This window comes from Rousettus aegyptiacus, unplaced genomic scaffold (genome assembly GCF_014176215.1).
Source record: "Rousettus aegyptiacus isolate mRouAeg1 unplaced genomic scaffold, mRouAeg1.p scaffold_m13_p_10, whole genome shotgun sequence".
Lineage (NCBI taxonomy): Eukaryota > Metazoa > Chordata > Mammalia > Chiroptera > Pteropodidae > Rousettus > Rousettus aegyptiacus.
Genome location: NW_023416285.1, coordinates 27,493,717 through 27,519,001, shown reverse-complemented (window position 1 = coordinate 27,519,001; position 25,285 = coordinate 27,493,717). Strand labels below are relative to the sequence as shown.

Sequence of the window (25,285 nt, the reverse complement as noted above, 5' to 3'; positions counted from 1 at the left end):
AAACTATTTTAAAAAAGGATTCAATACAGCTTTTATCAGTTTTGAATTTTATTTTACTCTGACCTTTTAAAAAATGTTTAACACATATTTTTAGAGAAATAAAACAAGATAATAGATCATTTCAAATCACAGCATAGAAAGGTTTCTTCTGTTTTTAAAAGGAGCAAAGATGCTCTATAAAATACAAGAATAGTGGAAGTTTTTGGTCTTTACATAAGCAACACACTGTGATGGGATTATGGCATTTGATTCTATTCCATTTTGTAACAAGCTCTGTGAACCCCATGGAAAAAGCAGAAAACATAAGACAAGCTGCATGATTGTGATCTTTCAGATTTTTGGCTCTCAACTTCTGTACCTTTATATTCATTCCATTGCACTCTTTCTACTTCTGACCTTGGTAATCTTTGACAAAACTGTCCATAAGTATTTCTAAAATGATGTAGACTAGAGTTTAGAATGGCTTTTTAAAGAGTAACTGATTCTGAGAAATGTGGTCTGATTAACAGTTTACTGGAAATTTAAGTTTTTACAGAAGGAAAGCCTCAGGGGACACTATTCTACTCTTCTGTTGAGTTTACTATTTAGTTTTGGGGGGCGTTTGCCTTTATTTTGCTAAATGAGCAGGCACTGGAAAGGGCAGAGGAGGCTTGATTGGTGTGTGCGGTCTCTCCCTAGGTCATCTTCAAAGGTGAAAAAAAGCGTGGTCACACTGGGGAGATTGGATTGGATGATGTGATCTTGAAAAAAGGCCGCTGCTCTGAAGAACGCCAGCAACTCCACAACTAGCAGTGAACTCCCATGTTGCTTCCTCTTCTTTTTCTAATCTTCACCTCCTGACTTCTCCCTTTATCAGGCCTAGGAGAAGAGCTGGTCAGTGGGTCAAGAGAAAGTCGGCTTGTCGACCCACACCTTGCTGGCCTGCTTTTGTGCAATCCCAATGAACAGTGACACTCTCCTTGAAATAGAAGGGGCATCTGTAGACACATGCAAGCCATCTTTGGGTATTACTTTCAATCCTGTGTCTCTTAGGAAGGCCTTTGACTATATGGCCTATGCTAGCCTTCATCCTGGTTACAAGGTGTTCCTTGTAGCAAATTACGGAAGACTTTTTCAAAAGAAATCCATGCACATGGCCATTCTGTTTTCTGTTCAGTATTGTACCATGAGTAGTATTGACTTTCCTTAAGGTGTGTTGTACAATGTGCTTGTGAAATTGGTTTCTCCTCTTCGCTATTAGTTCTGGACTGATCCCAACTCTTTTACTGCCATTCACTTTAAAAAAGAAGGGTATATAACATATCAAGATGCATTTATTCTTGTTTTCTGTATTTTTCCTTTAAAGACAATTACGTAGAGTGAGCACGTAATTCCTCGTTAGTAGTATTGTATTTGTGTAAATGTGCTATTGATATTAAGTAGTTGCGTGTTCCTAATATTTACAGACTCTAGTTGCAAGAGAAAAGGCAGCTTGTGATCCCTCGAATTAAAAATACATAGTGAAACGTTATCCAGTTCCATGACGTTATATTGGTAGCAAGAGAAATTTGGAAAAGGTGTCACATTGCAGTGGAGGAATGAATTTTTTAATGACCTTGAGTTTGATCCCTGTAAAGGATAGTAAACCATTCAGGTAGACAAGAAACTGCAGTTAACATATAAAACCCTTACTGTTTCTGGTTATACTCTAAAACCAACAGCTCTCACCATAATATGGTCTCCATAGTAATTTGTAAAAAGCTTTGTAAAAGGTCTGGTTGTTTCAGAAGAAAGATTTTGTTTATGAAAGCAGGGTGGGAAGCATTGGGGAGTCCATTGGAATAGATTTTCATGCTAATTTTTAAAGCAGTATAAATTTAGGCAGGTCTAACTCATAACTCATGTGCTGTCATGTCAGGATGGGATTGCAAACAAGTCCCATGTTTTAAGGCATTGAAAGTGTTAGAATAGGACTCACATACTAGGAAAATAGGACAAGATTAGAATACTAAGATCTAAGAACCCTCAACTAACATATTCCCTCCCTGCATATTTTAACTTTATATGAAAAAATGCTACTGAGGCATTCCCTCATTTCTGATTAAGTAACTCAAATATTTTCTGCTGTTTTTGCCAGGAATCACAAAGATGATTAAAGGGTTGGAAAAAAAAAGATCTATGATGAAAAATTAAAGGAACTGGTATTATTCAGCCTGGAGAAGAGAAGATTGAAGGGCAAACCATTGCTGGTTTTCAAGTATATGAAGGGTTTGGTACAGAAAGGATGGTGACCAGCTGTTCTCCACACACACTAAGAATAGAATGAGAGGAAATGAGCTTGAACTGGAGCATGAGGGAACATTTCCTGGCTGGGACGGTTGTTAAAGTAGAATCGCTGATAAAGAAGTATGACACTTTTTCTTTTTTTGAGGATTTTTAAAAATTAGATAAAAATTTGTCTCTTTAGGGTGGTTAAAGATGTTCTTACCTCAAGGTAGAGTAACAGATTACAGAATCTCCCAAAAGATGTTTTCTGTATCACTATGTAATTAAGATTTCCAGAACTAAGTAATTTGGACAAGGCAAGTGTCTAATTTAGGCATTTCCCTCTTCAGCTCCTAATGGAAATGAGGAATAAAAAGGGGAAAAATCCACCAAATGCTGGGCTCACTAAAAATGTCTCCCATTTTATGGCAAACTTAGCAGTATTAAAACAAAAAGTAAACACACACACACACACACATATTCCAAAAAAGAGTAAAATGGACAAATGTTTTAGTATCCCAGTGTCCTAATGTGGTAGAGTTTTTTTTGTTTGTTTTATTTTTTTTTTTCTGTGATAAAGATATAACCCTTTTACTTGCTCAATGGATATTTCAGATTTTTAAAGAGACCATAGGAAAGAACACCGTTTACAGAGATTTTTATCTGATGCATTCCCACGGCAGTGCATGTGAGGACTTGACTTGGCTACTGATAAAGAGCACCACGTCCAACACAACTAACTGCCAGGCCTTTAACTTCACCTAATTGGTACACTTCAGTTTCACTGATCAATTGAATATCCCAAGCTCTACAAAATGGTGATTTTTTTTGAACAAGTGCAATAGTGTATCTTTTGTTATTTAACTTGGTGGAGGCAGGGCAGGAAGGGAAGTATAAATGAGTGAGCCTTTGAATTGGGGCCAGAAAATATGGCCTTAGAGCCCCTTTTAATGATTCATTTCCTTTTTGGTCATATAAACTGCACAATTGAAATGAAAGGGGAAGATAATTGAAATTTTCACTTTTAGGTGCCAATAATACATTGCACTAAACTGATGGAAGAAGTTATCCAAAGTACTGTATAACATCTTGTTTATAATTTAATGTTTTCTAAAGTGAAAAATGTTAGTGGTTTTCCAAACAGCCAAATAAAAATAATTCTTTGTAAATAAAAACACTGTTAATAATACCAATTGTCTGTTTCTTCTTGTTTTGAGTTTTTAATTGGCAGACTATTTACTGATCGAATGATAGAGGACAAAGATATTGCCCAAATTATTATGCTTTTTAGGTTATAAAATATGAAATACTTTTCATCAGAATGCAAAGAGAAAGGACCAAATCATATAACCCATATACCTTAGCAAATTACTTTAGTTTTCTTATACTTCAGTTGTAAATATTTGCCTCAAATCCTTTTATTAAAAGGCAGGATAAACCATAAGTAAATATACAAATGCATTTAAAATATAAATGAAAAGACTTTTTTACTAGTGTTGATTTTGTTAATTTGTGACATTTTACACATATTCCAATAACCTTTCCTAATAGAGAAAACTATAAAGAAAAAATTAATGAAATGCAAGATTAAAAATTAGTCTTCCTACAAAATTCTAGAGAATATGCTTACTGCCTTCTTTTTCACTACTCAGGAAACTCTTAGCAGCTGGGAGACTGAGGTTTTAAATACATACTTTAAGCCAAAGGTAAAAAAAAGTTTCCTTATCTTAAAGATATTCTCTTATCTCAGAGATCCTTCTTAATTATCCCTAGGAAATCTGATCAAGCTCAAATTTTCTGAGTAAGTTAAGAAATTAAACCTCTTGAAACCTATTTGAGGTTGGGGGTTGGAGGAAACAGATAGGTAAGAGATTCCATGTCCAGTTCACCGATTTCTTCGATAGATTTTAGAGTACCTACTGTATGTGTGGCTCTGGGACACAAGAGAAAGCAGATTTCCTTTTGTTGGGTTTCAATCTAGAGAGGAAGATGGGCATTTACCAAAGCCATGCAAGTAAATGCAAAATTGCTATTCTGGTATGTGTTATCTTGAAAGCTTTGAAAGTGTGATAGATTCCATGCCTCCCATAATCACACCAAAATTACAACTAAATTATAGAACTGCCATCACTGAAAAACTCCTCAAGACTAACAGAAGTCCTATAACTAAGGATATAAAGAAGTCACATCAAGACTGGTAGAACAGCTCTATGGCCATGCTACCCTGAACAAGCCCAATCCCCTCTGATCTTGGAAGCTAAGCAGGGTCGGGCCTGGTTAGTACTTGGATAGGAGACCGCCCAGGAAGACCAGGTGCTATAAGTGTAAAAAAAAATAAGGGATCGTAAGCTGACAAGGTCCTTGCAATCTGTGAGGTTAACCAAGGGTTGCTGCACGTAAAAAAAAAAAAAGACTGGTAGAACAAATGCAGAATGAGCAGGCCCCACACCCATGATGTGACAATTAAAGGGGGATATCTTGGCTGCAGAGGTCCCCGCTGAAGAGTGAGGGGTCACAGCCCCACAATGAGCTCCTCAGCTCAGGGCACCAGTGGCAGGAAGAGGAATCTCCATACATCTGGCTATAAAAACCATTGGGGATTGTGTCTGAGAGACAAAGGGCTATTGAAGACCAAGGTGCTGCTCTTAAAGTGCCAGCACACAAACTCACAAATTTACTCACTCTAAGCTCTAGCACGGGATAGCTGCAAAAGTGCCAGGGACATACAGGAACTAAATTGACTAACTTCAGGACGAGAGCTGAAAGGGTGGGGGTCAGGGAAACTCTCTGGGGACAGAAGCAGTGCCACTGTTCCATTGTGGAGCTCTCATAACATCCAGCCAGCTGGTGCAGGTAGGTGCCAAAATGTGCTCTCCGTCAACCTGGCTTACACTGTTCAGCCCCTTGTAGTGAGTGATCTGCAAACCTCACATGAGCGGTGGCTGCCCTCAGCCTGTGCTGCAGACTTTCTCAAAAGTCTGCAAATCCAACACAAATGGCAGCACCCTTCAGATCATGCTACAGACTCTCTCTAAGGTCCATAAACCCTACACAAGTTGCGGCCAACCTTGGAATATGTTGTAGTTCCTACCAAGTGATGCCAAGCCCAGCACAAGCAGCTACCAGTGTCGACTAGCATTGTGACTCCCACCAGGTGGCCCTAAGTCTTAAGTGGAGGCCAGCTTTAGCTTGGTATGTAGTTCTAACTAAGCAACCACATGTCTGACACAAGTGGTAGCTAGCCTCAGGGCACATCGCAGTACCCAAGTACCCATTAAAAAAATCCAAAGCCTGGCACAAGTGACAGATGACCTTGGTTCACAGCATAGCCTCTCCCAAGCACCCTCAAGCCCAGCACAAGCAGCAAACCAACTGCTCCCAAGCGGCCCCAAATACAGCACAAGTGGCAGCTGACACTGGCCAGCACTGGAGCCCCTCTCAAAAGGCTCCAGACCCAACACATCCAGTGGTTGGCCTCAAATAACACTGGAGCCCACTGAACTATCTCCACAACCAAAATACCTGAAGGGTAGCCTGAGCCAGCACCAGAGTCCTGCTAAAGCAACTCCTGCTCAACGTGGTAAGCCCCCAACAGCTCTTCTGCGATAGCTGTTACCAGCCTTCACAGCCAGTCAGCCCGAGGGTCAAACACACTCATTGATGTGTCAGATGTTGAGGCTTAATTATAAAGAAGGGTACACATGAGCCACACAGGTAACAACTGACCCAGGTGACCAAGGGGCTCCACAGAACATTTCCTACTTAAGTCCACTTTGTCAAGATCAGGAGATGTAGCAGATCTACCTAATACATAGAAGCAAACACAGGCTGTCAGCCAAAATGAGGACACAAATTACTTAAGTCCACTTTGTCAAGATCAGGAGATGTAGCAGATCTACCTAATACATAGAAGCAAACACAGGCTGTCAGCCAAAATGAGGACACAAATAAACGTGTGTCAGTCAAAAGAACAGGACAAAACCCCATAAGAAGAACTAAAGAAAATGGAGACAAGCAAACTACCAGATACAGAGTATAAAACACTGGTTATAAGGATACTCAGTGAACTCGGAATTAGAATAAAAGAACTCAGTGAGAATTTCGACAAGGGATAGGAAATACAAAAAGAAGTTAGAAAACAAGAGCCAATCAGAACTAAAAAATACAATAACTGAAATGAAGAATGCACTAAAGAGTATCGGCATCAGGTTAGATGAAGCAGAGGACTGAGCTATCTGAAGACAAGGTAGCAGAAAACACCCAATCGAGCAGCAAAAAGAACAAAGGATAAGAAAAATGAGGATAGTTTAAGGAACCTCTGGGAGAGACAACATCAAGTACAACATTTACATCATAGGGGTCCCAGGAGGAGAAGAAGAGAGAAAAGAATTGAACCTGTTTCAAGAAATAATGACTGAAAACTTTCCTAACCTGGTGAAGGAAATAAACATAGAAGTCTAGGAAGCATAGAGCATCCCAAACAAGATTAACCCAAAGAGGCCTACACTCAGACACATAATGAAAATGCCAAAGGTTAAAGAGAAAGAGAATCTTAAAAGTAGCAAGAAGAAAAGCAGATAGTTGCACACAAGGGAACTCCCATAAGACTGTCTTCTGATTTTTCAATAGAAACTTTGAAGGCCAGAAGGGATGAAAGGAAAAATCTACAATGAAGATTACTCTACCTAGTTGAAGGAGTGATAGTTTTCCAGACAAGAAAAAGCTAAAGGAGTTCATCATCAGTAAACCGATATTATAAAAAAATAATAATAATAAAAAATGGTAAAGGTACTTCTTTAAGTAGAAAATAAAAAAATCAATAAAATTATACAGGAAAGAAAATCTCACCGACAATGGCAAGCATTAAGGGCAGTGGATCAACTAATTGTAAAGCTAGTAAAAACATCAAAAGGCAAAACTAGGAAGATCGTGTGTAATTACAACACTAAACTAAGGGATACACACAACATATAAGAAGTAAAAATGACAAAGACAAAGATCGGAGTGAAAAGAATGATTTTAGGATGTTTTTGAACGTAAGTAACCAACTTAAAATAGACTGCTATAAACTTAGATAGATATATATAAAGCACATGGTAACCAAAAACCTATAAAGATGTACAAGAAATAAAGAGAAAGAAATTCACACACAACACTGTACAAAGTCATCAATTTTCAAGAGATGAGACCAGCAGAATAAGAAAGGGATACTGGTACTTGAAACTGATTTAGTTGGGAGGACCTCTTTCTAACTGAGGTTTCCCAAATATAACAGAATCATAAAATTTTGCATGGTATTACCAAGGACAGACTATGAAATTAAAAGTTGATTTAGTAAAGAAGTTAATAGAAATATGCCATTTTTCAATTTTATGTTTTTGGTATTACAACTTAATAAAATTTATAATTTTTTGTGAAAAAAGAAAACAAAGGAGAAAAACTACAAAAAAATTCAGAAAATAAAATGGCGATAACTACATACTTATCAATAACTACTTTAAATAAAAATAGACTAAATGGTCCAATCAAAAGACATAGGGTGGCTCAGTGGATAAAAAAACAAGACCCATTCATATGCTGCCTATAGGAGACCCAGTTCAGATCAAAAGACACACATAGACTGAAATTAAAGGGATAGAAAAGATATTTCATGCCAAGGGAAATGGAAAAAAAAATAGCTAGGGTAGCAATATTTATGTCAGACAAAATAGACTTTAAAATAAAGCCATAACAGAAGACAAAGAAGAGCATTTTATAATGATAAAGGGATCAATTTAACAAGAAGCTATAACTCTTGTAAACATTTATACACTTAATGTTGGAGAACCTAAATATATAAAGAAAATATTGACAGACATAATCAGAGAGATTGATAATAATATAACAATAATAGGGAACTTTAATACCCCACTGACTTCGATGGATAGATTATCCAGACGGAAGATTAACAAGGAAACAGTGGCATTAAATGACAGTAGACAAGTGGACTTAATTAATATTTTTGAAACATTTACTCAAAAGCAGCAGAATATCTATTCTTTAAGTATACGTGGATCATTTTCTAAGACAGATCACATATTAGGCTACAAAACAAGTCCCAATAAATTTAAGATTGAATTTCTATCAAGTAGCTTTTCTGACCACAATGATTTGGAACCAGAAATCAATTATAAGAAAACTGAAAAACACAGAAACACAAGGCTAAATAATAAACAATGAATGGGTTAACAGCGAGATCAAGGAGGAAATCATAAGATACCTTGAGATAAATGAAAATAAAAACATGATGACCCAAAATCTATGGGACATAGCCAAAGTAGTTTTAAGAGGGAAATTCATAACAATACAAGCCTATTTCAACAAGCAAGAAAAATTTCAAATAAACAATCTAAACTTACAGCTAAAGGAAATAGAAAAATCCAAAGTGAGGAGAAGAAAGGTAATAATAAAGATCAGAACAAAAATAAAAGACTTTAAAAAAATAGAAAATATCAATGAAACCAAGAGCTAGTTCTTTGAAAAGATAAACAGAACTGATAAACCCTTAGCTGGGCTCATCAAGAATAAAAAGAGAGAGGGCCCAGATAAAATCAGAAATGAAAGAGAAGTGATAACCAATAGCACAGAAATACAAAGGCTTGTAAGAAAATACTATGAATACTTACATGTCAATGAATTGGACAAACTGAAAGAAATGGATAAATTTCTAGAAACATACAATCATCCAAGCCTGAATCAGGTAGAAATGAAATCTGAACAGACTGATAACTGCTAATGAAATCAACTTAGTAATAAAAAACATTCCCAACAAACAAGGCCTGTGCTAGATGGCTTCACAGATGAATTGATCAAACATTTAAAGAAGAATTAATATCTATACTTCTGGAACTATTCCAAAAAAAAAAAAATTGAAGAGAAAGGAAGTCTCCCAAACTCATTCTCTGAGGCCAGCATTACCCCTGATCCCAACCCTCCCCCCCCAAAGACATACAAATAAAGAAAATTATAGGACCACACCCCTGAAGAACATAGATGCAAAAATCCCCAATAAAATCTAGGCCAACAAAATTCAGTAATACATTAAAAAGATCAACTGGGATTTATTCCTGGTATGTGAAATTGGTTCAATATCTGCTAATCAATTAATATGATACACTGCATAAACAAAGCAAAAGATAAAAATCATCCGATCATACCAGCAGATGCAGAAAAGGCATTTGACAAAATCCAGCATCCATTTGATTAAAAATTCTCAGCAAAGTGGGGTAAGAGGGAACACTCCTCAACATAATAAAGGCCACATATGACAAATTCACAGATAACAACATACGCAATGGTGAAAATCTGAAAGTTTTTTTTTAATATCAGGAACAAGACAAGGATGTTTGTCCACTTTCATCACTTTTATTTAACATAGTATTGAAAGCCCTAGCCACAGCAATTAGATGAGAAAATTAGGCATCTGAATTGAAAAGGAAGAAGTAAAACTGTCATTATTTGTAGATGACATGATATTATATAGAGAGAACCCTAAAGATTTTATAAAAAAACTACTACAATAAACAAATTCAGTAAAGACACAAAATTAGTATTCAGAAATCAGTTGTATTTTTACAGAATACAGAAATGTCAGAAAAATTTTTTAAAAATCCCATTCACAATCGCATAAATAAATAAATAAATAAATAAATAAATAAATTGAACCATGGAGGTACAAAGACCTGTACTTGGAAAATTATAAGACATTGAAGAAATTGAAAAAGATACAAAGAAATGGAAGCATGTACTGTGCTCATGCACAGGAAAAATCGTTAAAATGTCCATACTACCCAAAGCAATCTATAGATTCAGTGCCATCCCTATCAAAATACCAATGGCATTTTCCACAGAACTTGAACAAATAATCCTAAAATTTATATAGCACTACGAAAGATCCTGAATAGCTAAGCGAATCTTGAGAAAGGAGAACAAAGTTAGAGGGAGGTGTCACCTGATATCAAACTATGTTACAGGCTATGGTAATGAAACGGCACGGTCTTGGCATAAAAACAGACACACAGATCAATGGAATAGAGAGCCAGAAAATAAACCTGCAGCTATATGATCAATTAATATATGATAAAACAGGCAAGAATATACAATGGGGTAAAGATCCTGTTTTCAATAAGCAGTATAGGGAAAACTGGACAGACACATGCAAAAAAAAAAAAAAAAGACTGCTTTTTTATACCATATACAGAAATAAACTTAAATGGATTAAAAACAAATATAAGATCCAAAACCATAGACTACTAGAAGAAAACACAGGCATTAAACTCTCTGACATTGCTCTTATTAATATTTTTTTTTGGACATGTCTCTTTGGGCAAAGGAAATAAAAAAAGAATTGGACTACATCAAACTAAAAAGTTTTTCACAGCAAAGGAAACCATCAACAAAAGGAAAAATGGGAGAGGATATTTTCCAATGATATATCCAATAAGGGATTAATGTTCAAAATACATAGGGAACTCATACACCTTAACACTAAAAAAAGAATCTGATTAAAAATGGGCAGAGGATATAAATGGACATTTTTCCAAAGAGGACATTGAGATGCAACAGACATATGCAAAGATGGTCAACATCACTAATTATCAGAAAAATGTACATTAAAACAAGATATCACTTCTCACTTGTCAGAATGGCTATTATCAACAAATCAACAAACGGCAAATGCTGGCAAAGATGTGTTGCAAAGGGAACTCTCATGTGCTGTTGGGAGTAAATTGGTGCACTCATTATGGAAAACAGTATGGAGGTTCCAGAAAAAATTAAAAATAGAACTACCATCTGACCCAGCAATTCTACTTCTGGGTATTTATCCAAAAAAATTTAAAATACTAATTTGAAAAGATATATGCACCCCTATGTTCACTGCAGCAGTATTTACAATAGCCAACATATGAAAGCCACTTAAGTGCCCATCAATATATGAATGGATGAAGGAGATGTGGTACATATACAGTGGACTATTACTCAGCCATAAAAAAAATTAAAATAAAATCTTCTCATTTGCAACAACATAGATAAACCTAGAGGGCATTATGCTCAGTGAAGTAAGTCAGAAAAAGACAAATACCAAATAATTTCACTTATATTGGGAACCTAAAAAGCAAAATAAATGAACAAACAAAATAGAAACAAACTTATAAATAGAACAAATTGATGGTCACCAGATGAGAGGAAGTTTGAGGGGAAGGGTAAAAAACACGAAAAGAATTAAGAAGTACAAATTGCCAGTTATAAAAATAGCAATGGGTATGTAAGTACAGCATAGAGACAATAGTCAAAAGTATTTTAATAACTATGGTCCTGTGGGTACTAGACTTATTGGAGTGATAATGTCTAATCAATATGTTGTACACCTGGAACTAATACAATATTGTATGTCAATTATAATTCAAAAACACTTTTTAAAAATGAAACTACCATATGATCCAGCAATTTAATTTCTGGGTATTTATCTGAAGAAAATGAAAACACTAACCTGAGAAGATATCTGCAGCCCCACATTCATGGGAAAATTATTTACAATAGCCAAGATATGGAAACAACCCGAGGGCACATTGATGAATGAAGAAAGTGTGGTATATACATGCACAATGGAATGTTACTCAGCCATACAAATGAAAATATGTCATTTGTGACAAAATGGATGGATCTTGAGGGCATTATGTTAAGTGAAATTAGTCAAACAGAAAAATAGATACCAAATGATCTCACTTATGTGCAATCTAAAACAGAAAAAAAAACAACAGCCCATGCTCATGTATACAGAGAACAGATAGGTGGTTGCCAGAGGTAGAGGAGAATGCACAGAATGTGTGAAGAGTGTCAAAAGGTACAAACTTCCAATTATGAAATAAGTCATGGGATGTAAATATACAGCATGGTGATCATAGTTAATAGTATGTTGCATATTCAAATGTTGCTAGGAGAATAGAGCTTAAACATTCTTAGAAAAAAAATTTGTAACTATGTATGGTAATGGATATTAACTATATTTACTGTGGTAATCACTTTGCAATATATACAAATATCAAATCAGGTAGTACACCTGAAATGAATATAATGTCATATCTCAATTATACCTCAGCATAAAAACTCAGTTGTTTTCTTTGTACCAAGAATGAACAATAAGATGAAAACAATTTCATTTACAATAGCATCCAAAAGAACAAAGGAAGAATACATTTAACCAAGGAGATGAACAACTTGTATATTGGAAACTGCAAAACATTCCTGCACAAATGTTAAGAAGACCTAAATAAATGGAAAGACATTCCTGTGTTAAAGGATTAGAAGACATAATATTGTTAAGATCTCAATACAAAAGTGATCTATGTATTCAGTGCAAATCCTATTAATTTCAATGACCTTTTATGAAGAAATTGGAACACCAATGCTCAAATTGATACGAAATTTCGAGGAGTCTCAAATAGGCAAAATAATCTTGAACAAGAAGAACAAAGTAAGGGGATTCACAAAACTTGCTACAATAATCAAAACGGTGTGATACTGGCATAAAGAGAGACATATGGACCAATGGAATAAAACCAAGAGTCCAGAAATAAACTTATACACATGGTGAATTTCTTTTGACCAGGTTTCAAGACCACTCAATGGGTAAATGAGATAGCCTCTTCGACAACTGGTGCTGGGACAACTACATGCAAAAGACTGAGGTTGGACCCACACCTTACACCATGTAAAAAATTAACTCAAAATTGATGAATAACCGGAACTAAAAGCTAAAACTATAAAACTTGGAGAAGAATACATTCAAGTAAATTTTCGTAACCTTTAAATTTAGCAATGGATTCTTAGCTATGACACCAAAGGCATGAGTAACATCATCGTCAACAACAACCAACAATAGGTAAAATGAATTCATGAAAATTAAAACATTTTGTGCAAAGTACAATCAAGAGTATAAAAATAATCCATAGGAGAAATATACGTAAACTGCATATCTCATAAGGGTTTAATATCTAGAACTTTTACGATTCAATAAGGCAAAACCAAATAAAAAATGAGTAAAGGATTTGATTAGACATTTCTCAAAAAATGGTCAATAAACACTTTGTGTGTGTTTATTGGTTAGTAAAAAATGATTAGTACAATAATTCACTGGAGTAGTACAAATTAAAACCACAACGTGGTATTACTCCATACCACTAAGATGGTGATAATCAAGAAAATAGAAGGTGGCAAGTATTGACGAGGATGTAGAAAAATTGGATATTGCCAATGGGAATACAAAATGGTGCAGCTATTGTGGAAAACAGTTTGGCAATGTCTCAAAAAAGTTAAACATACAGTTACTCTATGATCCAGAAATTCTACCCCTACGTATATATCCCAAGTATTAAAAACAGCTCCTTAAATAAATACTTGTACACAAATATCATAGCAGCATTATTAACAAGAGGCAAAGGGTGGGGAAAGCAACAATGTCCCTTAACAGATAAATAGATAAGCAAATTATGGTACATGCATACACGAAATATTATTCAGCCACGTAATGAAATAAAGTTCTATTACATGTTACTATGTGGATGAACTTCACAAACATTATGCTAAGTGAAAGGAGTCAGACACAAAAGATCATATTGCTCTATTTATATGAAATATCCAAAATAGATAAATGAATGGAAACAGAAAGTAAATTGGTGATATCCAGAGGGGAAATGGAGAGTAACTGCTTTATGGATAAGGGGTTTATATTGGGTGATTCAAATGTTTTGGAACTAAATAGGGATTGTGTTTGCACAGCATATGAAATGTAGTAAATGCCACCGAACTGTTCACTTCAAAGTGAGTAATTTTGCCAGGTGCCTTTAATCTTAATGTTTTAAATTTTTCAAGTAACATAGCAAAAAAAAGAGGACAAAGAGAATAAACAGATGAGACAAATGGAAGAACAAATTGGCAGGAACAAATTAAAACCAAAACTAACATTAATCATATCATTTTTAAATGGTCTAAATACCAAAGAGATTTGTCAGATTGGATAAGAAAGCAAGACTAAACTATATGCTGCCTATAAGACACAAATAAGAAAAAAAACAAAGTTTGGGCATAGAATATTTAAACTTGCTAACTTGGTACAGAACATTGCTTTGTCTAACAAATGGCAGGGCCTTCCTTATCAATAAGGAAGTCATAATTGAAGACTCTTAAATATAAGTGAAGCAGTGATCCAGGAAGCCTACATTCCAGAAGACAAAGGGGGACATTCATGAACTGGGGTAATTTAGTAGAAATGTTGTTTAGGACTATAGGATTTAGAAACCTGAAAGTAACTTGGAATTACAAGGATTGGTTCCAAGTTGATTTTCTGGGTTCATTAAAAGCTAAAAATCGAGCCTTCCCTCATAATTTAATTTAGAAGAGCATAGACTACTACCCTGTAGGCTCTGCTTCATTGTTTGATGCATATCTTCGTTTTCCAGACCAAGCCCCCAGCCCGGTGTTCTCGACCTGCTTGCAGATAGTCTCTCCAGCTGTGTTGAATGATCTAAAGCAGTGGTTTCCACCCAGGGGCAATTTTGACCCTCAGAAGATATTTGGTATTGCCTAGAAGATATATTCTTGGTTGTCACAATGTGCGGGTGCTAATGGCATCAAGTGGGTAGGGTCCAGATACATTGCTAAATGTCCTATAATAAGGCACAGGACAGCTCCAAGTAACAAAGAATTATCTGGCCTAAAATGTCAGTAGTGAGAAAGCCTTATCTAAATTAATGATTTCTAAAGAGTGGTCCCCAACCTAGTAGGATCCATACTGGGAGTGTATTAGAAATGCAAATTCTTGGACTCCATGTCCGACCTACAAAATCAGAAACTCTGGCGGAGCCCAGCATCTTGTGGCATAACAAGCTCTCCAGGTGAGGCTGATAAGCATTGGTCTGAGATTAAATTTCCTTACTCTTTCCATTTTCCTCCGATTCTTTAGGGAAAGTGACTTACGTTAGACCAGTCCTCCAATACCTTACTACCACTGACGACTCACTCCTGAACTGATATTCAACATCATTGTTTGATCAAAATTGCTCTTTCGAAGCCTGCGTGTTATCTCGAATATGATCCCACTGTTCAACCCACACACATCATCACACCAGCAGCATTTGGCGGTGGAGAATGCTGCCCCCACTTCCTTGAAAACTGCTTCTCCTGTGGCTTCCAGGGGCCACTTTTCCAACAAATTCCTGGAAAAATCCAAGGAGCCCTAAACTTACCAAGTCCCAAACTGTATTATTACACTTTATTATTGATCCGTCCTCTCTCCCATTTTCCCAGATCTGTTTGTTCCCTTTGCTAATTCTTTCTCTGAATGAAAGCAACGTATTATCATCATTAATCCTTGAAATCTGCCACTGTTATTTTTTTTACTTATTTATTTTTATTTTTTCAAATCACTAACCAATTCTAATAGTTCTGCCTCTGAAATAGTTCTTCTACCTCTGTCCCACACCAGTCAAAAAATGAAAAATATCTGGGATGACATTTTTTTTTTATTATTTGAGTCAACAGTGCTGCTTTCTCTCCTCTCATGAAACCATTTTGGCTTTTTGGCAGGCAAGAGCTGTGGATACACAGCACAATATTTTCAGTTGTCTTTTTGTATGGTTTGTACTTTTATAAGCTTCTTCCAAGCTGTTATTGAATAAGATAATAAAAACAAAACAATGAAACATACCTTGGTTCCTGCAGGGCTGAACTCTCAGTCCAAGTTATCTGAAGAGCAGGCTAGAGGCTGAGAGTAGGAAGCTTGGAATACTTTGAAATAAATAGGGAACTGCCTTTACATTTTTTTTTTTTTTAAATAGAAATCAGATGTGTAAGGTTCATGAGCTGAACCTTCAGCCTTGTTAGTCAAAGTATGGTCAATGGACCAACAATGTAACCATCACCTGTGCATTTTTTGAAGAAATCATGAACCCACCTCCAACCTAATGAAGCAAAATCTGCCTCTGGCAAGGATCCCTCGGTGATTTGTATGCCTGTTGAGGTTTGCAAAGCACCACTTTAGAGTATAAAGCTTTTCTATAGAGCTTAGCTCTCTCCTACACATGAGCCCTTGTGAAATATACCTGCCCAGCCTTATCATGACTGAGGTCAGAGGTTCTCAAAGTGCAGTCCTGGAACCAGCAGCTCCAGCATCACCAGGGAACTTGCTAGAAATGAAGATTCTCAGGCCCGCCCCAGATCTACTGAATCAAACTTCGGGCTTTAACAGCCCTGCAGCGATTCTGATGCTCACTCACATTTGAGCACCACCGCTGTGGAGGTGGCAGCTCTGGATCACAGACTCCCAGTGAAGCCCCCTGCCTTCCCTGACAGTTTGTGGCGTGCATGCAAACACCAGCTCTTCTGCAGATGCCGTCGAATACCTCGAGGGGTTCAAGGTGGTTTTAGGGCTAATTCATAATCAGGGGAACCTGAGTTGATGATTTCATCGAGGCTGTGAATAATAACATTTTGTACATACACAGAAAATTTACGGTTCACAAAGTGCTTTAAATGATATTTAACTTAATCGCTACTTTGACGCAGGGTATAGGTATAATTGCCTCTTGCAACAGGTGAGAAAAGTGAGTTCGAAACAGATTAAAGTGACTTTTTTAAAGGGCAAGGCTAGTCTTGGAACCCAAAAGCACAATTGCAAACAGACTTTCTACCAGCTGTTTGAAAAGTTAAATGAAGAAGTTTCAAATGCACCCGAAAACTTCCAAATGATATTTACCTTTTGAGAAATACATTTTAGGCACTGAGATTAATGAAGAAAGACCCATAAAAAAAATAAAATGCACAACTTTCTCTCTAAGAGAAAATACAAATAAAATACGAATATATAGAAAGAAATGAAGCAAATGGAGCTTTCCGAAATGTTAACATTTAGTGAACCTGGGTAGATTTACGAGTTTTCATTGCACAGTTTCTGCAATTTTTCTTTGAAAAATAAAATCCACAGAGCTGTCAACATTTGTCTGTGTGCTCAAGTAGATGAGACACTACCTACCTACCTTTGCATATGCTTTTAGGACTTCTGTCAAATAACTTCTAAGTATAGAAGAATTTATCTATGCCTGCACTGTGAAAGTCAGGAAATAGACATATAAATCACAAGAAAGAGGTATTTGTAATTTTTTTCTTTTGCGGCAAAGCTTATTCATTTTTGCTACTATCCTTATTGTGGTCAATAATTCACTGCCAAAAGGGCAATTCTGGGTTGCAATTATTAACACGCTTGTGTTCTCCCTAACCCCAGGCAGAAGACCAATCCCACATGGAGAAGTCCCGGGGAGCTTTGGAGAATCTGGCTGTTCATAGGCTGCGGCCCTGGTGCTGTAATCTCAGACACTGCAGCCAGTGACCACACTTGGCTCCATTCAGTAGCTTTTGTAAACTGTTCTTACACTCACATATACTGGCAGGTAAAACAGCTAGTATGTCTTTCTTTTTTTTCCTCCTCTTTTATTTTATGTATTGATTATTTATTTTTTATGGCGACATTGGTTAATGAAATCCAGTAAGTTCCAGGTATATAATTTAACAGTAAGGCATATATACATATGTGTGTGTGTGTGTGTGTGTGTGTACATATATATATATATATATTATTGCATTGTGTGCTAGTGTTTCTGAAAGCCTTTTTGATTAAATCCTGGATTGGGACAAAATAACTGGAAATGTAGACATTGAGACAATGAGGGAAATTTGACTAAGATAATAACAGCATTTCTGTCAAAAATAAATGATTGTACCTTCATTTACCTCTAACATACTTATAAGGCCACACTGGGCTTGGGTCCTCTTGAGCTATGATGAGAACTAAGAATTGCGCATTTTGTATAGTTCACAAATACTTGTCCATTTACTATTTCGTTTGGCCTCTTTGATAATACATGCTTTCCTCATTTGACAGCAGTGCTTGAGCGTAGGTGGGATTTTGGGTTCCTTCTTTATGGACAAGGGTCACACTAGGGGTCATTGAGTAATCAAATTCCCAAAGGTCATTTGCATAGTAGGTACTAACACTGGGGCTCAACCCCAGGTCTGATTTTAAAAACGTCTGTGTCTATTGCTGAGCTAGAGTGGCAAGTCACAGGGCCCATCGGGGCTGCAGGGCAGCACCAGGAGCAGGAAGAGGCTTCAAGTCCTGAACATCCACTTAACAGCACCCAGAGAACTGAGGGAATCTTTTTGAAAATGCCAAAAGTAACACAGGCTTATTGTAGATTGCTGAGAAAATTTAAAAAGAAGGAAGGAGGGAGGGAGAGAAGAGAGAAAGGAAGACTCCCTCTATCCCAGCTTGGAAATAGCCGTAGCTGCTGCTGCGTTTGTATGACCTCTCACACTTCTCATGGTATCTGTACCTGTGCTCTCCAAACCTACAGGTAAAGGCTTCCAATTAACGTGACTTCATGAACAGCTGTACTTGAAGTGGAACATGCTTCTACTACCTCATTTGAATGGCTGCATAGTATGTTAGTGAGTGGAAAAACTGTAAACCTTGAGTTTGTCTCCAGGCTTTGTACTGCCTTTGTAGACAAGCCTTCTAGGCACTCCAGAAGCCTAATTATGCCGCAGGAGGCAATTTGCAGTCTGTGTGTAATCCCTGGCCCTTCCTTCGCTTGCTCCAGTGAACTATGAAAACATTCCCTGGAGGCCTGGGACACAGTGCAGGAGGTTAGGTTCTCAGCAAAGCCAGACCTGAGTTGTTAGTTCTTTAGAAATAGAAATATGGAAGAAACAGGCCAATAGGAATCTCCCTTTTTAGATCCAAAAACATTTCATTGAACAAAAACAAAAAAAAAGTCAACAAAGTTTGCTGCTCCCCTCTAGCTGCTCCCTGGGCCACCTGAAGGGGAATTAGCAACGGGCAGTAGTACAGGGTGCTTGTAGGTTTGCAGGATCTGCAGTTGAGCTCAGTGGGACATTCTTCTAAGGTTTTGGAGATTTAAGCATTAGAAGAGTGAGGCTAACGTCCAACTGTAGATGTTTTTGTGGATAACTCAGTTTCATTCTGGAAGATTACCATAGAAAGCAAAATGCCCATGAGCCATATTGCAGGTAGAAAGTCAAGTGAATTTGTGGAAAAATAACTCAGAATCGTATCTCTAAATGACTGTGGAGCCCTTCTGCTAAGCGAAGTATGGTATACTATTTTCTACATTGGCTTTGCATTAAAATGGCATTTTATTCCAACAGCTACTTAACCCTCTGGATGTTAATGAGAATTGTTATTGCTAAGAATTAAATGCTGAGAGAATTCTTCATAAAAATGCCACTACGTCCGGGGGCTTCTGGGTAATATGTGACAAATAAACAAGCAAAACAACCACAAAAACGAGAAACAGCTTGCCTTATCTGCTTGGAAAGATGCTGATTTTTAGTCTTGAGAGTGTTCATTGAACAAGAGAAGGTTTTTTTTTCAATAGAAGTTAAAAATCATCTGGGAGGCAGTTCTTTCCCTTGCTGTAGGGTCTCTTTAGGGAGCTGTCCTCAAGCACTCTCGGAGATGTGTGTGATATCTGCATGCCCCTAGCTCCCTGTTTCTTTAGAATCCAAGCACACAGGCCTGTATCACTCCTCCATCCCAACAAAATCACCTTCAGGCTCTTTTTCTAGTCTGCAGTTAGGCAGCCCTTCCTAATCAGTTCAAGCTAGCATCACACACCAAGACCAATTAGCCATCTGGAGCTGGAGTTTATACTTTTATTTCCAAACAATGATCTAAATGGTGATGTGGCTTTTAAAGAGCTAAGAGTCCTTGTCCTGACCTCTAGAATTACTTTTGATTCAGGACAATCCTGGTCAGTTCACTCACTTGTCCCTCATATCACGTACAGTTTTATTTCCTTTAAGCAGAGTAGATGTCTCTTTACAAATCAAAGGTCCTGGTTTCAGTTTGGAATTTGAATGCAAGCAAGCTGTGTAATATATCTTCTGTCAGTTTAGAAAAAGGCTGGCTACCTGCTCTTTCAATAGGGTAGTGTGAGATTAGGGTCCCTCTGGGCCTCTGCATCTCTTGCTCATGGTCAAGGGCAGCTGTTTGTTCAGAGCTGTTTCCAGCTGTACTGGGTTGCTCCAAAGGACCTCTTGCTCTGGCAGTGCACTTAACCTGGAAGAGTCATGCTCCAGAGGCAGAAGACAAAACAGGGTGAAGAAAAATTGCATTAAGCAGTTTTTTCTCCTCTATTTAGTTTCCTCATCCCACATCATGTTATGTTGCTAACAAAGAAGAAAAATAAGGACCTTTGAACCTCTATTTTTACAAAGTCTATTCTTTTTTTTAAGGAATGAGGAAGATGTACCTACTATTCCAACATTCGCATTATGGTTAATTTTTAAAAGTATCTTTTTGGTCTAATAAGAACTATGTGGGAAATGAACTTTCTCCAAAGTCACCTCAAAGCATGATGAGAACATACTAGAGAGAGCCATCTGATCTTTCAGGGAGCACGAAGTTCTGAACCTCCCAGGCACACACATAAAAGTACAGAGACCTCTCAAATGCCTAGCCTTCACACAGTCTGTGTGGAGAGTGGGTCCTGGCTTGCATTAGACATGTGGACATTATTCTAACTGTAACCTGAGGTGTTTATACCACCGTCTGCTCATTTGCCTCTTTCATGGACTTCCATAAAGATATCCTCTAACACCTATGACTGCTGGTCATTCCGCTGCAGAAAATAAATTGCATTCACTCTCTATTACTATCTAACAACATTTCCACAAAAGCTACAGCTTAAAAGAACACACATTTATTATCTCACAGTTTCTGTGTGATTGGAGTCTAGGCGTAGTATGACTTGGTTTTCTGCTTCGGTGTCTGACAAGGCTGCAGTCAAGGGGTCAGCCAGGGCTGGGGTCTCGTGCGAGACTTGATTATTGATGGATCCAATTCCAAGCTCACGTTGCATGAGCAGAATTCAGTCCCTTGCATCTGCCGCATTTTCTCGCTGGCTAGAAGGTGGAGGCTGAAGTTTCTCCTCAACTGCTTGGGGCCTACCACAGTTCCTTGCCACCCATGCTCCCCAAGATGACTGCTTGCTTCCTCAAAGCCAGCAAAGGAGAGAGAGACTTTGGCCCAATGGGTACCAAAATCTTGTGCAAGGTAATCATGAAATCATGTACATGTAATCATCTAATGGTCCATGTAATACATCTGATTTGTAATGCACTAAGTACTGCCTTTTAACATGCTTAAATGTGATTCGTGTATGTTGTTCCTGCATGAGAGTCAAAAACCTTGAATTCTTGTCTCCTCTAAGATCATAAGAAATTCCTACTTCATACAACAAATTTTCAAAGAGCCGCGCTAATTCCTGAGAGGAAAGCTTTGCAAAATAATTTTTTTACTTTGATGTGCTAGCTTTTACCCTATATTCAAAAGCCTACTTCTCTTTATTTATATATTTATGATATCACTGAGGAACAAAGCTGCCATGAATTTCTCCTTTAATGGGTCACACTTGTATGCAAAGAATACAAAGTTATTTTTATGAAAATGATAAGTCTCTAGGTATTTTTATAAATAGTAGTAATAAAAAATTCTGTCAAGTGTGCAGTGCTATTCTTACCAAGTTGATTCCAACTCGATTAATCCAAGAAGATTAGCCAGCTGTCCTAAATAAGTTCTTTTTTGCTCCAAAGTTTGTACGGCTTTCTTAGAACACCCGTGGGGAGGCCTATGAACACACACTGTTAAATACTGGCTTGATTCCCACCCTCCTGTTCTCTTACTATACAAAACCTGTGATTTCCCTGGGCATGAAGGAAATCCGCCCATTGGTGGGAGCGGTTGGCAGCTTCTAATATGAGATCACTGGCTATTTTGCCCAAGGTGCAAGATTTCCCTCTGACCTGGCAATGACACTTCTAAACTCTCAGCATTTTCAAAGGAAATGAAAAGTACCATATTGAAAAATGAGTTAATCTGTTTGTTTCAGTAATTTTAAAATCCTAAACTAATTGAATAATGAAGATATGGTCTTAGTTTATATTCCATAAGACTCTTAACTGCTTTACCAAAAAAGTAGTAGTCATTAAAAAACATATTCCAGTCTCAGCAAAACTCATAAAAATATATATATATTTTTTTAGTATAGTTTGTTACTTGAGAATGTCAACTACTTTTCTCCTTTGCTCCTTCCTCTATAACTTTAGCGTATTTAGGTCACAGTGTATAACACTCAGTAACTTTAAAACTGTCTACAAGATAGTAGATATTTGGGTCCCTGAATTATTCTTCAGGATGTTTCATATTTCTAACATTTCCTTTTATCCTTACACTTTTATTGGATGCTTTTTTTTCTTCCTTGTTATTCTCATTTGTCTCCATAGTCTTTCTTTCTGTTGCTTGTGCATACAACTCTTGGATGTGTGTAGTGATGGGGGTTCAGGGTGAGGTTGGGGGTGATTGCTGTTCCTTTTTCCCTGGATTCCCACCAGCCTACACATTTCAGAGCTTCTGCATCCTCCGAAGTAGTAAGGAAGTCGCTACATTCTCTCTCCTTTCCTCTCCCTTCCCTCCACCCTCAGGAGCAGTGACTGGTCCTAGGCCAGACTCTCAGTTTATAAATCCCTAGTTGGGGCCTTCCTTCTGTCTCCTTCTGCCTCCCCGCAGTCTCCACATGTTTTTCTCCATCTCTTGGGCCCCTCAGAGAAGACCATGTTCCTAGAAAAGGAAGGTGTGCAGTCCTGTAATTGTCCAGATTCTTGAATAAGAACATCGCTTCTCAAATCCTGTTTCAACAACTCGTGTTTTCATTTCTGACAACTGGGTCTTTTTCAGTTTATTCCTTATCTAGAGGAGAGAAGGGTACTATGAATTAATGGTCTCAAAAAGCAAAAAAGTGCTATAAATCTGAATCTGCTCCTTCTTTTACCTTACAGAAAGAGTGATTAGAGGGAAAGGACTGGGAATTTTGTGGGCAGCAGAGCTTTGAGCAACTTCATGGGGCCTGCCTGGTCAGGAAGGCAGACAAAAAGCCGGATGTCCTGTGAAATGAGGGCACTTGGGATATGGGCCAGGAAGCCAAGTTTAGTTCTTCCTGCGTCCAGCCAAATCACAGGAGGTAAGCCAAAGTTTCAGTGGAGACTCTGGGCAGGAAGCCAGTCTTGAGGGACCTACTAAAAATGTACCTGGCAAGTGCCCAGGGCACAGCTCGAGAGACCCAAAAGTTGGACATTCTGGGTGAGTCACGCTGACAGAATAGGATAGTCAGAATGGCTCTGAGGGAAGCAGGCCAACTCATGGTTTTTATAGGGAGATATCCAGTGTATTTGAGACAAGGGAAACAGGTGTCCCCAAAATGCTATACTCCAAATTAATAATCATGACTTTGACCAGCTCAGACTTCAGTGAGGTGACCATATTTCTATCTTGGAATTTAAAGACCCCATTATAAAGAAGGGGAGAAGACCTTGACAAGGCATAATGTAGAGAACTGACAATCCATAGAGAACCTCACATGTACTGCTTCCCTCAAACTGTGCACCTAAAAGAAGTCCCACCAAGCTCCTGTCAGCACTGGCCATGGTTTTGGCTTAGCAAAGTTTCTTGGGCAGGCACAAAGGGAAAGGCAAGTCTTTATTATTTCCTCTTTGGTAATGGAAGCTAGTTTATCTAAATGAGACGCCTCAAGGCCAAAGGAAGTGGAGCATCTGTCCCCGGGTGCTTCAGCAGGGCCCCCATGAGCATGGCAGAATCACTGGGTCCTGTCACCACGACATCACCATGAGCAGTGGCTGCAACCTCACAGGGCGCTCATTTTCGACTCTCTCTTTGCAGCCCAGTCCTCTCTCCCGTAAGTATGTGTGAAGGGCAGTGAATGGGAGGAAGTACCCTCAGGGGCTCCTTTCCATTGGCACTAACTGTATGTTCACTCACCTCCACCTGATGGTGTCTCATCCTCATCCTGCTGCCCAGGTCCTCCTGGCTTATGGGCCCAGGAGGCTCCTCATTATTATCTTTGTCACACAGCGTTTCTTCACAACCCTTTAATGCCCATCTGCCCTTACCAATTGTGTGACCTTGGGCTAATTAGGCAGCCTCTCTTACTCTCTGCTTCCTTATCTTAAGAGAGATAATACTTCCTTCAAGATTGATGTACAGGTTATTTGAATAGTATAATCTTTGTAAAGCATATGAGGTATTCTATAATTAGGAAACAATTATTATTATCATCATCAGTATTATCATTAACACTATTATTATTTTTATTATTGGTAGCTTATTCAGATTACCTCATGTGTTTGTTATATACACCTATATGTATATATTTACAAACATACATACCAGTTTCTGACTCTAGACACTTAGATCTTAGAATGATTGTACTTTATGAGGCCTAGAATACATATTTTATGCATAGAAAATATCTGTTATTTTTAAGACAATAGTATCAACATATAATGAAATTTCATTCTTATAACTAGTTTTGGGATAAAAGAACAGTATTTGGGTTTTAATTCCCCATTTTTATAGTATAATCCATTTTTATAGTACAATTGGCTTTGGGAGCAATACAGACTGCCATTGTCTTAGTCTGCTCAGGCTGCTGTAACAAACTACCACAGACGGGGGGCAGGGCTTAGATACAGGAATATTTTTCTCACAGTTATGCAGGCTGGGAAGTGTAAAGTCAAGGTGCTAGCTGATTGAGTTCCCTGGCTTGCAGATAGCTACTTCTCATGGTCCTCACATGGCAAAGCTCTCTAGTATCTCTTCTTATAAGGGCGTTAATCCCATCGGGAGGCTCCCATCCTCATGATCTCATCTAAACTTAATTACCTCCAAATACCATCACGACGGGGAGCTAGGGCTTCAACATATGAATTTGAGGGGTATATAATTCAGTCCATATCAGGCAGATATGACCAGTGTAGGTCAGCTCAGCAAAGGATTTGGGGGTTGTCCAAGATGGGGGAAGCAATGTAAGAGGAAATGTTATGGGACACAATCCATGGTAAAGAATTCTCTTTG

General features: G+C 37.7%; 1 protein-coding gene and 1 pseudogene across 6 annotated transcripts in view; both read left to right on the top strand.

Moving 5' to 3' along the window:
• Window positions 1-3,433, top strand: part of NPNT (nephronectin) — a 79,957-nt gene extending 76,524 nt beyond the window's left edge. For 4 of the 6 annotated variants that reach the window (XM_036227633.1, XM_036227634.1, XM_036227635.1 and 1 more), the window contains one exon: window positions 679-3,433. In XM_036227633.1, coding sequence (XP_036083526.1) covers window positions 679-789 — 111 coding nt within the window. In that variant the 3' untranslated portion in view covers window positions 790-3,433. The remainder of the gene's footprint in view (window positions 1-678) is intronic. The other 2 variants (XM_036227638.1, XM_036227636.1) reach the window with 1 other exon arrangement.
• Window positions 3,434-4,450: 1,017 nt separating this feature from the next.
• On the top strand, window positions 4,451-4,569 carry LOC118608965 (annotated as a pseudogene).
• The last annotated feature ends 20,716 nt before the right edge of the window (window positions 4,570-25,285 follow it).